This window comes from Parasteatoda tepidariorum, chromosome 10, assembly GCF_043381705.1.
Source record: "Parasteatoda tepidariorum isolate YZ-2023 chromosome 10, CAS_Ptep_4.0, whole genome shotgun sequence".
Classification (NCBI taxonomy): Eukaryota; Metazoa; Arthropoda; class Arachnida; order Araneae; family Theridiidae; genus Parasteatoda; species Parasteatoda tepidariorum.
In genome coordinates this window covers 35,550,624-35,567,853 of record NC_092213.1, presented here as the reverse complement: position 1 = coordinate 35,567,853, position 17,230 = coordinate 35,550,624, and the positions used below count along the sequence as shown (strand labels likewise).

The 17,230-nt window shown below is 24.9% G+C and overlaps 1 protein-coding gene across 3 annotated transcripts in view; it reads right to left on the bottom strand.

Moving 5' to 3' along the window:
• LOC107445289 (Rho GTPase activating protein at 68F) overlaps nt 1-17,230 on the bottom strand; it is a 29,614-nt gene that overhangs the window by 3,584 nt on the left and 8,800 nt on the right. For all 3 annotated transcript variants that reach the window (XM_071186673.1, XM_016059647.4, XM_016059649.3), the window contains exons 3-12: nt 16,896-17,126; nt 12,772-12,859; nt 11,440-11,571; nt 9,447-9,533; nt 8,842-8,940; nt 6,549-6,662; nt 5,246-5,322; nt 4,206-4,283; nt 3,997-4,125; nt 1,015-1,121 (exon numbers count right to left, since the gene is read on the bottom strand). In XM_071186673.1, coding sequence (XP_071042774.1) covers nt 1,015-1,121; nt 3,997-4,125; nt 4,206-4,283; nt 5,246-5,322; nt 6,549-6,662; nt 8,842-8,940; nt 9,447-9,533; nt 11,440-11,571; nt 12,772-12,859; nt 16,896-17,124 — 1,140 coding nt within the window. In that variant the 5' untranslated portion in view covers nt 17,125-17,126. The remainder of the gene's footprint in view (nt 1-1,014; nt 1,122-3,996; nt 4,126-4,205; nt 4,284-5,245; nt 5,323-6,548; nt 6,663-8,841; nt 8,941-9,446; nt 9,534-11,439; nt 11,572-12,771; nt 12,860-16,895; nt 17,127-17,230) is intronic.

The window sequence follows — 17,230 nt, the reverse complement described above, 5'->3', positions numbered from 1 at the left end:
GTTTCATTTTATGTGTGTTTTATATGCGTGTTCAATAAATATTTAGAGTTAGTTAATTACTGGCCTTTCATTATTTATGTGAATTGGTAAAAATACAAATAAACCAAGACTTCCCCTACAGTAGTAATTCTTTTTTAAATATATTACCATTATTTAAATATATGAGAAAGTTTAATTTTAAAAATAGCATATTTTAATGAATTTTTAATTAAGTCCAATGGGAACTGTTTGGTATGTGTTGGCATGTACAACACCTTAATCGTATCACTGAATTTGTCAAAAATTCTTCGTGCCATACCAAACAATAATAAAACAATTCTCACCGACTAAAGTTACTATTGAATATGATACTTTATTGATTAATTAATTTCAAAGTTTCTAACTTTTAGAATTTTCTAATAAAATCAGATTGTTAATATAACATAAATACATCTCAAATGAAGAAAAATTTCAAACAAAACCTTACATAGCTCATGATTTTATGAAGTTAAATTTATTGAATTAAAATTATATGGCAATGCTCAGAATTTTTTTAAAGTTTTATTTTAGTATATTACATGAAGAATTTTACATATAAATAAGAATTGAAACAGCCAATAATCAGTTTGAGGATATAACAAAATTAATTTTTTGTTCTGTCACACTAGCAAAACCAATCAAGTTTTAAGGAAACTGAGTTAAAACTGAATTTGAAAAGTTACATTTAAAAAAAAATTGCTGTATCATAAAAACATTTTTTCCCCCGGGTGAATACATCTGCAATTTAAAAGAAAAAACTTCAAACCCATAACCTTCAAGGCTTCTTGTCTCAAATTTGGAGAATCTAAAACCATGATTATTTTTTAACACAATATTTAAATTATTTTTTTTATTTATTTAAAAAAAATCTTAATTTTAGAAAAAATTTTACAATACACAATTTTTATGGCAAACATAAGAAAAAGTTTTTGTATCTTTTAATTAGTATATTTTATTGAAATTGTACCAAAAGGATTAAAAATCATATGCAATTACCTTTGCTAGAAACTCAAACAGATAACATAACACTTCATAGTTGTCCTCAGGAAGTCTGTGCAAAATGAGGGATTTGGCAACAGGTAATTTTTCAATTGAAGTTAATTCTGAAATTAAGATAAGACATAAAACGTCACGAAATATATTTACAGAAAAAGTTGTCTGCCAGATATAAAAAAAAAATAAAATAGGGCTAATAAAATAGATTCAATGAGCTAAGAAAGAGTAAACTTTTGCCAAATAATATTTTTTGATAAAATAAAACAACAAAATTAGTTGTGAGGAAGATGCAAAAATAAAGCACTGAACAAGTTAATAAAAATTCTAGTTATAACCCTAACAAACCACTTTTACATTTTTTTTCTTTCAGTGATAAACTTAGATTAAACTATGATAAATTAAAATGTAACATAGTCAGAATGTTAAAAACACTTCTTATATGATAGTAATAGTAAATATGATAGTAATAGATGTGATAGTAAAAAAAAATTCTGTGCTCAAAAATAATGAGATTAAGATATTTAGACATTTCAACAAAAAAAAGTTCTTCAACAAATATCAAACATATGACAGTTATTAACAACTATAGCCTACTAAACAGTAACATTGTCACTAACAATAAATAATATATATGATGCAGTCACGAGTATAATTCATAATAGAATAAGTCTTCAAAAGTTGAATCTATGACAGTTATTCACAATAATGCCCTGACATATTCAAAAACATGAAACATATATGAAAAAGTCACAAATATTAATTATTGATAATAATAATTATAGATTATGATAATATGATTAATAACAAAAATTATTATCAAATACGACATTACAAGAATTATTGATAATGATAATTATTGGATATATATAATCAAGATTACTGATTACTTTTATTTTGGGAAACAAAAATATTAATGTAAATGAGTTAAACTGTGAAAACGTCGAGACATTAAATATCATTCATGATGTATATTGCTATAAAGTTCTGATAATGCTATGCACCAGAGTTAGCCGTTGATTACAGTAATCGATTACACAGTAATTGATTACAGATAATTACAAGTACAATCTTGATTACAAGTAATCATAATTTTGGATTACATCAGAGTTGAGCAAAAATGCAATCGATTACATTTTTCTCTTACAGTAATCAATTGCTTGTAATCATGATTACAAATTTTGATTACAACTGTAATTATGATTACAATACTCAATTATCAATTACTTGTAATAATGATTACAATACACAATTACAGTTATCAATTACTTGTAATCATGATTACAAACCAGGGTTGGCAAGGTTTAGGACAGAATGGATTAATCCACGGTTTAAACCGTGCTGTCCAAAACCCCTTTGTCCAAAACACTTTTACACAAATTACGTCACAATTTTATCTGAACAATATTTAAGAGGTAGAATAAACATAGAGCTGAAAACATATTGATAATTAAATATACTAGAGAATATTTGTTTTTAAAAGTATAATGTTTTATTAATATTGCTTGACTCTTCAATTTAAACAAAGGAAGATTAATCAGTAATCAAGTTCAATTGGTCCTCTTATTCAACAGTATATAACTGAAGTTTGGCCTCGCCATACAGGTTAAAATATTAGGGACTAAGTGCTTGGTTCGTCATAAACAGGTTTATTTATCTATAGTACTATTCAAGAATACTTTTATTTCATTCATGTTCAATTCTTTTAGCATAGTGGTGATACATCACCAGTGACAGTAACTGAAACTGATGTTATGCCCTTCAAAACTGTTAATACATTTTTCAGTTATTTTGTATTTTCAATTTAAACTAATATATTTATATTTAAAAACAATTTTTTTTAAAATAGATGTCTTTTTTATCATCCTGTGATGCAGAAATTATAACATTTTTTTAAAAAAAAATATTGTGAAAAATAAAAGGTTAATTTTTGAACAAATTTAGTATTTTTTTTAAGAAAAATTATTATTTTTTAATATTGCCATATTTATCCTTATGCAAAAATATTATTTATCAGTATTAAAAGCATATTTATATTTAAAGGATTAGGTATTCACTTTTGTTGTTCAATGAATTGTGGAGCTTCAAAAATTATATACCTTTTCCTATTATATTATATTACTTTCTTTTAATAAGTTATAGTAATTGTATAAAAAATATCAAATATTTATTGATACATGTAATTATTATGTGTACAATGGTTACACCTATAGAATTTTTACCTTTTACCAAAGTTCAAGGTTTTGGACACTTTAAGATAGTTTAGGACAGTTTAACCAGTTTAAGACAGTAAAACCCACGTGTCCTGTCCAAAACCAGTTTAGGATGTCCAAAACCCCAACCCTGTTACAAACATTCATAATTTTGATTAAAACTGTAATCATGATTAACCAATTACTGTAATCAATTGTTGTAATCGTGATTACAAGTAATCAAAATATAAGATTACATGCAATTACGATTGCATGTGATCTAAATATAGGATTACAAGACTATTGTATACTTATATATGGTTATATTTTACAGTAGATAGTATAATGCAACGTATAATGATACATTTTGTACGTATTTACATACAGCGTACATACGAATGAATATAACTAAAATGTATGCACATAAGTATCTGTTTAATGCATATGTAGATAAATATATATGTAGGAATACTGTAGTTACACACTCATATACATGCACTTATATTGTGTGTATAAAATATGTATGTATACAACATAAGTGTATGTATATGAATATAAGTGTATGTATATATACAATATAAGTGTATGTATATATACATACGATATACATATGTAATCGATTGTAAATTATTGTCAAAAATGTAATCGGTTACATTTTTGTCCAACTCTGCTATGCACTATAGCTTACTATACTTAAAAACAATGCAGTTAATTTTAAAAAATGTAAATAAAAATAATGAACTAATTAAAAACCATTAAAATTTTTAAAGATGCAAAAAAAATATTTATATACCTTGAAAAGTCATAATTTCCTCGTATAGTTCAAATGTTAGAATAGGCTCTTCTAATTCTCTCAAGAAAGTCTTTAATATCACAGCAGGAACATGGATATCTCCATAATCATCAAAATTTACAGGTTTACCTTTAATGAGAGCACTGTATGAGATGTATTGACTTTAAAAGCAAAATATAAAAAATTCTTACAGAATTTTTTTTTTTTACCTTCATCAAATAGACTCTGAACTTCTTGAACAATTTTTGTGTTGGCTGAACGTCTGAATATTCCTTCAGTCTCCAGAGCTAAAAATAAATAAAAAAATCAGTGAAATATAAGATAATCTCAAATTTTCAATAATGGAATAAAAATTACTTTTTAAGCTTTAAAATAAGATAGCCAAGCACTATCTTATTTTAAAGCTGCTTATCCCATGTCTTGCAGCTTATGAAATTTTTACTTGAACTTCATGTTTAAGTATAAAATGTTGATGCTAAGTACACTTCTAACCAGGACTACTAAAACATATTAAGTAGAGTTTAATATTCAAAACCAATGAACTGATTAAGTGATTTGAATCATTTTGAAATTGACTGAATCATTTGATTTAAATCCTCATTTGATTTATCTCTATTGAATCCCTGTTTTGCATCAGAACAGAGTAAAATAAAATCACTTATAATCCCTTTAATTCAGAATTAGTACATTTACTTATTATGAAGTTATTGCTAATAGTTCTTAATTAAATTTTCATGGAAAAAATTTCACAAAAAATAGTTTTTAAATTTTATTTCTATGTTTATTTCTTTTTTCAAGCAAATTCAAATTATTCCATTTCTTTTATTGATTAAACTATAAAAAAAAATATACAGCAGATTTGCTGCTTTTTTTGAAAGCAATACCACAAATAAAAAACAATTAAATTATATAAAACATTAGAAAATTAACATTAAAATTAACTGTAAAAGCACTAATATAAAATATTTTTAAAAATTTATATAGCAGCTTTATTATATTTTTTAAAATACCACTAACAATTTTTATTTTAATCATTGTAAATTTCTTTTTAAAATTATACTTAATAAAAAAAATTTATAATACGTATTATATTATTAATAATACAATATTTAATAATACAATATTTAATAATAAAAAAATAAAGACGGCAGAAAACCAGCAACTTATTTTATTGGGTGTTAGAGTGCTTCAAAAATTATAAGACAACTTTAAACTAAAAATAAACATCTACAAAATAATAAATACATACCATTATCATTATCTAAATATTCTATACAATCTCTCATTACACGGGGAATGGTATCACCTTTGCTGTGTTCTTTAATACTAAAATTTAAAAATAAAAAAAAAACTCAATTATAAATATTTTGAAATATTAAACAAAATGTATTTCAAGAGGTAGCAATAGATGTAAAATAAACAAAATATGTATCAAAAAAATTTAAGATAAATTAAAAATTCTTAGATAAATGAAAATAAATGGTTGTGCAATAATTTTAAGATTAAAATAATATTTGTGACAAGGGTAGATATTCGAAATTTATTTTATCCACAAAAAATTAGCACATAAAATTTTACCAAAAACATACTTGTAAAATTGAAAATTTTCTAAAAATATCAAATGATCAAAACATTTTTGGCATAATTTTATACTTAACATGAAATGTTTTTCTCTAAATAAAATTCTGATTTTTTATAGTACATAATACTTTCATGTGCTTTATAACAATAGGGAGATACGTATATTCAGCAGATTTTAGTTTGTAGATATCTTGTTTAAAACCACCAATGTGACAAATGTTCTTTAATAAATACCTCAATAAATGTAAAATTAGTTTATGCACATTTTTAGTTTAGTAGCCTTTTTAGTCTGAACTATTCCAACAGATAGATACATAATAAGCTTAAATCTTTAAAGAATGATGCAGCTTAAACATTTTTCTATACTAAAAAACAAAAATTTCTACTCACTTCATACTTAACAAGGCTATTAATTTATCACTGAGTAAAATAAAATAATTTATATCACACAAAACTCTTTTATAAAAAAAATAAAACTTAAATTTAAAATTATATAACGAAGTTCAAATACTTTAAGCAAATAAACAATATTACATTTTAAAAAAATATTAATTTTGCAACATTATATTATAAAAATTTTTCAAAATTTAAAATTCAAAATATACTGGAAAAAATTTTTTTTTACTTAATATTATTTATGTTATTTTTATACTCAATGTTAACTTAATTTATGTTTACACAAACCAATATAGAGTTACTAATTTTTTCTGATTTAATTGGCACAAGCTATAATCATTTATCAAACATAAACCAATTATTTTTACTAAATAAATTAATGAGATCAAACTGGTTTGAACATTGAAAACTAGAGTTTGAATATTGTGACTCTCACATAAAATAAAATTAAATCTATAAAAATACTAAAACCAAATACTTGAAGCAAATGATAAATATAATACCTTAATGAAACAATTTGAAGAATTTTGTAACAACAATAAATGTAAGACTTGATAAGTACTGTAATTACTTACTAAGACAGTGGCACTCTGAATTGTTGAGTTTCAAAAGATGGCAAATTTGTATGAAACGAACTAGAGGATGATAATTTGGAATTTTTAGTGGCAGCTACAAGTTTTTTGTCATGCCTAGATGAAATATTATGAAATTAAAAAATTTTATTGCATTTAGAAAACAATATTAATAGTAATTACATTTAAATTATTGAAACAAGTACATTTGCTCAATAAATAATTAATATACTGAATGAATAATGAACATGTTTAACAGTGGATGTTTACAGCTAAAAACTTTTTCTCTACAGCATCATAAAAAAAAAATATTTAAAACTATATTTTTCAGGTAGACCAAAAAAAATTTTTTTTGTTGCCAAACCTAAGATAAAAAAAAGTTTGGCGTATAACTTTTTATCAAGGTAGGAACAATTTCAGTGTAGACATCACTGTTTTATCAAAGTAGGAAAAATTTCATTTTGCAATGCACCCATCATTCTAAGTCTGAACGAAAATAAAACTAGTTTTTTTCTTTCTAGTTTACTCAAAAAAAGCAGTTTCTTACATTTAGTGTTAAAATGTAGTGTTTAATATTTTCTTCCTTTTAATTTTACATCGGAAAACTGATCAAAATTTCTTTTAGCGACAAAATAAGGACCCATTTTATTTATACCATTTAACCATTATATATTTAACTTGAATGGACAATTTTTAAAAAAATCTTAATGCATTCAGAATCTCTTAAAATTCCCAGAAAACATTGTTACTTTTCTAAGAGTTCTAATTAAGTTACTTTTAAGCGAAAAATGCTTACTTTCGTTTCGATCTGAAAAGGAGAGTCACGTGATAATTCACAAACTGATATCACTTGTTTGTTTACAATTGCTGTGCTGTGAAAGCCATTACGTTCTTGCATTCCTTTGAATTTTCATAATTAAATTCAACTATTTTAGATGGTAAAAAATTATGTGAGAACAAAGATATGTATAATAAATTGTGCCCTAATGTAGCGTGAGCTTAATATAGTATATTTTTACAGTATTGTTAAATTTCAATGGCGCCCACAGAATCATAGTTAATAATTGATGAAATTTTTTAAGTTTTGAAAATTCAGGATTTTTTAAATTAGTAGAAAAAAAAATATTAGAATGAGATATGGATGCCTGATACTACTTGATATAAAATGATGTGTTATAAATTCAAAATAATTTTGTTCCTTCATTCTCTAAACCATGCTAATCTTAATTTTTAAATATCTTAATCTTAAGTTTCAAATTCCTTTTGAAGATTTAGTTTCAGGTTAATTAAGTAAAGGACATGCCGAACCAATTTTTCATAAAATAGTTTTTAATTTTGAAAATGTAGAAAAGCTTAAGTTATTGATTTTTTTATCTATTTAATCTAGTTTAAATGTAATGCAGAGAAATATATTTTAAATATAGCAGTGACCTTTCAAAAACTTATAATCCCAGCAAAACTTTTAATTCCTACTTTTAAAAAAAACCTTTTTAAGTTAAAAGAGAAAAAAGAAATTAATATTTTCCAGTAGATTTTATTTACTTTATTTTAATTGTGTCAATCAATATTATAAGAGCATTGAATTCAAGCACATGCATTTATTTAGTTTGATACAACAGAAACAGGAATTAAGTTTTATAAATACATATAAAAAAAATTATTCGCCATAACAAAATTCCTAATTACTCAAAGAATAAAAGTGGTAAGAAAAGATATACGCTTAGCCTAATGATATTCGCTGAAATTATGTGACTAAATTAAAATGCATTAAGTGAAATTTTAAGTATAAACACATAGATTGTGGAAATGATGATGATGGAGAAATATATTTCAATGGACTAGATTCTTGATAGTGTTAATAATCGAATAAGTTAAGATTGAAAATAAAATAAAAAGTTATGAGATGCTTAATTGTCCACTGGCATCAGATACAGAGCTTTAATTGAACTTTCAATATTCTAGCTATTTGGAACTGGTTGAAATTTCAATTAAGCATAAATTTTATTTGGTGATAAAAAGTCTACCTATATGATCAAATAATTGAAATTTGCATTGTCATTTAGAACAGAGCTCCAGATACATTTTGAGCATATTTAGCTTCTGATGATAAATTCTGCTAGTAACAGTAAGTAAATGATTAAAACTTGTATTATTGTTTGGTTTAGGAGCTCAGTCGATATTTGTGTTCTAACAAGTCGTAAGGTATCTAAATTTCAATTACAAAGTTCTATCCCAGATAGACACTAAAACGAGTTAATAAAAATGTAATAAAAAGAGTTGAAAAATGAATACTTACTCTAACACTGGTTTTGGAATGGCAAGTTGATCAAAATGCAAATGTTGTTTTAACTCATGAAGATAATTCACATACATCACTTTCTTTCCAAATTTAGCACTATAAAAATGATATAACAAGTTAAATTGATAAAGAGTACAAAATTAATTGAATAAAGATAGAACATAAAAATTATTAATTTTTAAATACAATCTAGTTTAGTAAAATACACGCAATGAAAATGCACAAATTTGATTGCAAATATTACAAAACTAAATGATACCAAAAATTATAAATTATTAACTGCTTATTAACAATAGTAAAATAATATAGTTCATTGATTTTCCTTTCTACAATGCATGAGCAAATATTTATTTTAAAAACTGCCATTTAAATATTTTTTTCATATTTTATAAAAATCTTGTCACAAAACACCAAAATTAATTTTTTTAGCAACAGTCAAAGTACCATTTGGATTATGATCAATTAACTCTTCCCTCATTCTTTAATAATTTAACCCATTAACAAACCTCAAATATGTTAAAGATCTTAAGGGGATGAAAACTTAAAATGATCAAATTTTATAAAACAATTATAAAAGAAATAATTTAAAGTAAATAATGTACCTAATTACAGGCTTAAAGAGTCTCCACACAAAGCGAATGAAATTTGTGGGGTGGACTAGATACAAAGCTTTTAAATTCTTCTTATACCTATAAACAAGTAATAAAATTATACAATATACAATTTCTAGAATATACAATTAATGAATAGGAAGAACATAGTTTTTAAATACGAAAAAGACAAAAACTTCTCCATTAACTTTTTAATTGAAACAAACATATAATTAAATATCCATAACTTTTTTTCTTTCAAACAATTACAACAGCATGGTTCTACAAACAGTAACTGTCAAAAGTGGTTCAAAGTAAAAAAATAATTTCTACTTACAGTATTTGCAAGAATGAATTTATTTTAATATATAAAAAAAAGGTTCTTAAACACTGAACTTTCAAATGATCACCTAGTATTCACAACATGCTGAAGTAAAAACAATTTTCTATTAATTTTTATAACATTTCATCTTCAACAGTAGACTCTCTGTTGAACTTTGTCAAATTTCAAACCTGCAGAGTAATTTGAACTAAGTTAATACTGCTTAAAACTTTATTAAAAGAAAATGTTGCACTGAATAAAACAAAAATAGTTGGGTTTAGATTAAATATTATACTATAAAGTCAAATTTAAAAATAAAAAAAATTCACAGAAATAATTACACTTAAAAAAAAATTTTTTTTTAAATCAAGCAGAATATGGTTTCTTCAATCAGGATTAGTTTTAAATTTAAATTTTAAAAAAAAACTGAATTTTATACCAGAATTTCTGAAAAATTTAAACCAAAACAAGTAATCCTTCAAAAATTGCATTTATTTATATAGTTGTGGGATTTTTTTTTTTTACAAAAATAAATATAAGTTCTAAAGTTATAGCAAATATTAAAATGACTTTAAAATTATCCTTCTTAGTAAAAGGCGTGCAAAACTGAATCTAGCAGTATTTAACTTTTAAAATCTCTTGCCATTACACAAATCAAATAAAAAGTTTAATTGCATAGAGTTTCGTTAAAATTCTTTAAACCATTTTAAATGGGTTAAAATTTCACTACCATGAAATGAAACATATTTTAAAAGAAATCAATAAAGAATATGAAGATCTTGGTAACAAAGACAGATAAAAGATTTACATAATTCTTCAAACCAATACAAATTTCTTTTTTCTTTTCAAATTAGAAAAACTGATGATTTACCAAGTACACAAAAAAATTACTACTACTTTAAAAAGTAGCAGAAAATGAAGAAAAAAATTAGTAAAATTGAATAAAGGTGTGGGTAAAAGAAAACGAATTTATCATACATGATTTTGATCAAACAAAAATTTTTCCAAACTTAGTTTTGTGAGAAAATGCTATATTTTGCACAAAAAACCAGTAACAGCAAACAATCCCTTATGAAATTGGCAAAAGAAGATATGCTCTGATGAAGTAAATGTTCTCCAAAAGAATGTTCACCAAAGTGAATGTTCTTAAACTATTCACTTTTTAAAAAAAAGGTAAAATTTAAGCATTAAAAAAAGAAACATTTAGCCTAACATTAAATAATAAATTTTTTCTTCAAACAAAATAAAATGCAGCAAAGTTTTCTCAAGTTTGCCTCATTAAAAAATTTCTAAAGTTTAGACTTGTACAAAAATATAGCTTGAATAAGGCCAGAGATGACTATTGGATAAACTAATTAACAATGAAAAATCTACTGTTAAAAACATATTGAATTTCGTCAATAAATGTTTTTTAAACCTGTAATTATCTATTCAGCATAGGACCTTGTGGCTAGCCTGATTTTTCCATAAGATTCAAAGGAAAAGCACTAAATGGTAAGAATTTTTTTTTTTAAAATTTGCTTAAGTAGTTCAATAAATAAATGGCTACAATCTGGAAAACATATAATCATCTTACATTTTCTCAATCCAAAAGCAACAGAAAGTGCATTGAAATATTACTCAATAACTTATATATCATCATTATTACAATTTGAAATATTGATGCCTTAATTAATAACTTACTTTCTGTCAAAAGCTTTATAGGCATCCCACAACCAACTCAGTGGTAATTTATTTTTGCTGTTTAATCCATAGTGAAAATAAACAAGTGTGTAATCAGCTTCAACAAATTGATCCAATGTGTGCATAAGGTATCTAAAACAGATATGATAGTTTCTTACTTATGCAACAAAAGAATCTATATTATAGTCAATTTAATTAAATTTTGTAAGCATGTAAGAGAAAGACCAAACTAGTCTATGCTATCAGCAAAATATTTAAACCATGTAATAAAAATAAGTATAACTGATGCTCTAATTTCTGTTGTATTCTAGTGAAAAGCTCAAAGGTGTATTGTCGCATATTTCTTTAAGATTTTGTTTTACTATCTATCAATAAGGACGATTTTATTAATTTTTATTTACAATAAAAAAAAACAGCAACACCTTATATTTGTTTAGAACCAAGGCCAAAAAACATTGAAACTCTATAAAAACATTCTTTTTAATATTCAAACAGAATTATGGAATTCTGAGTATGAAAGCAATGAAAAAGCTAACAATTTGAGCTCAACTTATTGAGCTCATTGTAAATAAAATATTGTAAATAAAAAAATAAGTAGAAAAAGTATACAGAAAAACATTGTTGATGAAAATTAGTATAAATTAATGAAGGATAATGAACTATTGTTGAAATAAAATTAAAGAATACTTTAATTTTTTTTTTTTAAAAAATATCAAAGATTTTATCATTGACTCCAGTACAAAACATTAAAAAAGGAAGAAAAAAATGAAATTACAGAAATTACATTAAGTATCTAAAAATAGAAATCGCTTTAAATGATTTTTTACAAAACACCAAAGTAAGTTATCAATTCTAAATTCTATAAAACATTCTTATTTCATTAAAAATGCTTGTAAATTTCTTCCAAAAAGAAACTGAATGGAAGATATTACATCTGGATGAAGACAAGTCAAGATAACATCTAATTAAAAGGCAATAATTACAAATAATTAAAGTTTTGGATAAAGAGAAAAGTAAAATCAAGTAAAACTTCTATAAGAAAATAATTAATGCGGGTAAATCCTACATGAACAACAGATAACATATTCAAATGAAGATGAAAGATACCAAGACTATTAAAACTACTACATTTTAAAAAATTTATATACAAGACTATATGAGATTATATAGTTAAAAAAAACTTAAGAAATATTAATTACTCACTGTATTAAATCTAGCATTATAAATATCATCAAATTGGAAGATTTTAAAATTTTTCACAACATTAGAATATTGGACAAAAAAAATTGTACACATCAATTTTAATTATTATAAACATTTAAATATAATTACCTTAAAAATCTAGCATGATTAAAAGCCTTGTTTGATGGCAATTTACAGGCTGATATTACTATAACTTTACGACCATATGAATCATCACCTGAAACAGAAAAAAAAAATTATAAATGAATTATCCAAGGAGTCTATAACATTATAATGATGAGCCAAGAAAGTTTGACTGAAATGAATTCACTTTCTAAATAGGGATTATGAGATTTTCTTTCAACAAAGATATTTATAGCAATGTCATAGTAGAACCAATAAAAATGCAACTAAATGTAGTTGTAATAAGCATCCTAATAGATTCAGAAAAAAAATCCTTCATAATTTTTTAATTTAACACTGGGTTAGTGAAAAATTCCAAAAAAACAACAACAACAAAATGTTTTAGAAAGAAAAAAAAATAAACAAAATGTTTTAAATAGTAAAAGTTCTTTTCAGTACTTTTAACCTTTTATTGGTAATACTAAGAGTTGGTGTGTTGTGAAACTAATCTCACAAAATAGATCTCAAAAAATGTTTAAATTAAAAAAAAAAATTTTTTTTTTGTTGCTTACATAAGCAATAAAATATAATTACATAAAATTAATTACATAATTAAATAATTACATTAAATTAATTACATAATTTAAAATTTTAATTTCATTGATAATTACATAAAACATATACCAACTATAAATCTTTTTTCTTTTTTATAATATTCTACATGTTCTGGAATTCAAATCTAAATAAATTTTTCTGAGTAAAAGCAATTAAATATGCTAGAGAAAATAATAGCCAAACAAGCTAAAGTTATTGATATGGAATTATTTAAAATAAAGAGATACTTTTCTAGTTTCAACCTTTTATAAAATTTTTGAATAAAAAATATCTTGGAATAAAAAAGCAGGATATATTTAATAATTCACAAAAAAGAATTTTATTTCATATGCTTAATTCCGAACATAGAATGTTTTTTTTTTTATGTGAACATAGATTAGATAGACATAAAACAAAGATTCACATTAAAAAAATTATTCTTCTTTATGCAGACTGTTTATGATATTAATAATGAAACTTTTACAATATTCTCCAGTAATAGACAACACAAACATGACAATGTAGGGGTCCTGTCAATGGAAGATGAGCGACCAGTTTGACATATACACCTGCCACATTATCAAAAAATCAAACATTAAAAAACATTTTAAAAAATTAAAATGTAGGGAAGAGTCGGGTAGCCCAAGAAGTATTGCTTATATTTCTGTATAATATTGAGTAATAATCAATATTTTTGTATGTTTCTATTGTTTTGTCATCTAATTAAATAATGCAAATAGAATAAACCAAAAAAAGAATAGTTTAACTAAAAAAAATAGAAATTTAAAAAAATTGACTACTGTATTCAACATATTTTCAAAACTATTGTTTACCATGTTACCAGCTGCATAAATGCTTGAAACTTTGAATATAATATTTTTTTAATATAACAATTAATGTCTGATGGCCCATTGACTTGAAAAAATATTCTATACATATGAAATTGACAGTGGGTGGGGGTACCCGACACTCCCCTAGGTCAAAAGTAAATTTGAAAAAAAAGAAACATTTAACACACTTGAGTCTCTGTTTAATAGCGTTTTACTTAGCAATAGACTCTATTTAAAGACAATGTGTTGCAGTCCTGTCATGTAAAAAATCTCCATTTAAGGACAACTTGGTCTCTATTTAAGGAGCAAAACTTTTATAGGTAGATAAAATCTTTATAACAGTTTATTTAACAGAAGCAATTTTTTACAAGCATAAACAGGTTTTTTGTAATGGGGTTACGGAAGACAGGATAGATGTTCAGTTATAGAATTTTTTCAACTATCATGAAGATAATTTAGCAACTGATTTAAAATTGAATTTATTAAGACATTATAAAGGAAAATGAGAATGAAGTGAAAATTGAAATAAAAAATGGGTCATCACTGCCTATTGCAGATGCAATAATTACTATTGATATTTTAAGAAGGTATATTATCTCATCCAATATAGAAAATAACTCCTTTAATGTTCTCAAGACAGGAAGGAAAAGTTATCAGAGCTGTTTTACAGCAATCGACATTTTTTTTTAAAATTAATTTTATTCTTGCACTAGTTTATTTCATTTTAGTTATTGTGCTCTTGCATTAATATAATTCATGCAATAGAAAATAAAATTAAAAAATAAACATTTTTAAATTTACTAATTAATTATGAAAAAAATTGACAATCCTAAGCCTGCAAAAGAAAAAGTTTTTCAAATGCTATTTTTCCAAATATTTTGATAAGAATGCAATCTAATTAAGGCAAATTTTTCACACTCTCTACAAAGTTGATAAACAGAGAGCCAAATATCTATACAGTTCTATTATCAATGGAAAATAAAAAAAAATATATATACATAATGGAGGCAAAGAATTTCAAAATTTATCAAATGTCAAATTTACCAAATGTCAAATTTATCAACGTAAAATTTTCAAAGTCTTAGCTGCACTAATTAATCCTTACCACCAATCGAAAAAACTAATAATAAAAAATATATCTATGGATGGTTGACTGAATGTAAACAATAGCAAGCTTCTTAAAACCGGAAGAAATTTAGAAAACTTCCAGCGTATTGCTCTTATGGTATGCTTACGAAGCGATGTATGATAAGGCTCAATATTCAAGGAAGTTTTATTGTGATTTGTGACTAAATTTATGCTTAATTTTGCCATTCATAAAAGTTGTTCTCTGTAATTTACAAATTTTAACTGGTTGTGATCCCAAAACAAATTTAAGAAAAATAATATCAAAACGTAAATAAAGTGTAAGGTTTGTCACGTTTCACATGTTATCTCTTATTTGGCTATGGTTGTGCAAAATGTCACCATTTGTAATTTTTTAGGTTGCATCATAGCATGCATGCAGGGCCGGATTAACCTATAGGCACACTAGGCACGTGCCTAGGGCCTACGAAATTCAGGGGCCTACGAAAAACTTGAGAGAAAAAAATTTGTTGACAAAAATAATTTAGCTTTAAAAACAAGTGTATTTTGCACAAAATTATGAAGATACAAATAAAAATATAATATTTTTCGGTAATAAATTATTTTGCAGAATCTTATGATCTAATATATTACTTTTTTGCGATTTTTGGATTCAACGAAATCTTGTATTATGCTGTCGAATTCCAAACTACGCAAAATGTCGTATTCAATAGACATAAGTGCGAGCGATGCCAAACGATCTTGATTCATTGTTGAACGCAAATAATTTTTTATCAATTTTAATCTGGAGAAAGATCTTTCTCCTTCTGCATTTGATCCAAGAATCGACAAATATATTCTTAATGCAATGTGAGGAAAAGTATTCACAAGTTTATCTTTCAAATGTTATATTTCTACCTTTTTTTTTCTCTTTAAAGTTAAGAGTACCTTTCTTTTTTCTCTTACTTTATGCATTACACTTTTTCCTTGTAATTCGGGTTCGATAAAACATTGATTAACGACACTTTTTGGTCGATCCAGAAAACTGGGAAATTCAGACATCCGGGATAGCGATGGTCTTGAGCATCCCGGATAATTGGTTCTCTACTGTATAAATATTTCTTGTAATTAATCTCGCTATCAATTTCACTGTTTTCTTTGCTGGTTTGTTGTTGTATTTTTGACGTGAAGTGTTTACATAGTTATCGATCGAACTAATCATAATGGTATTATTGATATAAACTGTAATATCATCAGTATGTCGGTATTGCAGATAAAGTTCGATAAACAAATTCGTAAATTAAAATCCATATTAATAAAAATGTAAAAAAAAAAAGATGCAAGAAAATTTTAGCATATATTTTGAAAAGAGGGGAAGGAGGGGAGGGTCCAAAAACGGCTATACCTAGAGCCTACGAAAGGTATTATCCGGCTCTGTGCCTAGGGCCTACGAAAGGTATAATCCGGCTCTGNATTTTAGCATATATTTTGAAAAGAGGGGAAGGAGGGGAGGGTCCAAAAACGGCTATGCCTAGGCCCTACGAAAGGTATAATCCGGCTCTGCATGCATGTAGTGATCTTCTAATACATTTGTTGTTTGTTTCGTTGAAATTTAAATTAAAGATTAGGAGACTAATAAACAACAGAATAATAGATTTTTACCTGCCACTTCAATTACACCATATTTAGAGATGTCAGAAAAGTCATCTTCTTCTTCATCTTCAACTTTATTGTCATTGTTTTCTTTATAATCTTCATCAAGATCAGGTGGGAAAGCATCTGTTGTACCTAATAGTTCTTCGAAATTATCTTCCATTAGGCCATCTGACATAGGAGACTCTAATAAATCACTATCGGTGTTGACTGTTTCTTTATCATTATCTAAGTCCATATCTACAACAATTTGATGAATATTAGGAAGAGTAAGGAAAAACAAAATAATGACACATCAGAAACCAGAAAACTCATACCAACCCTGAATACTAAAATATTCAAGA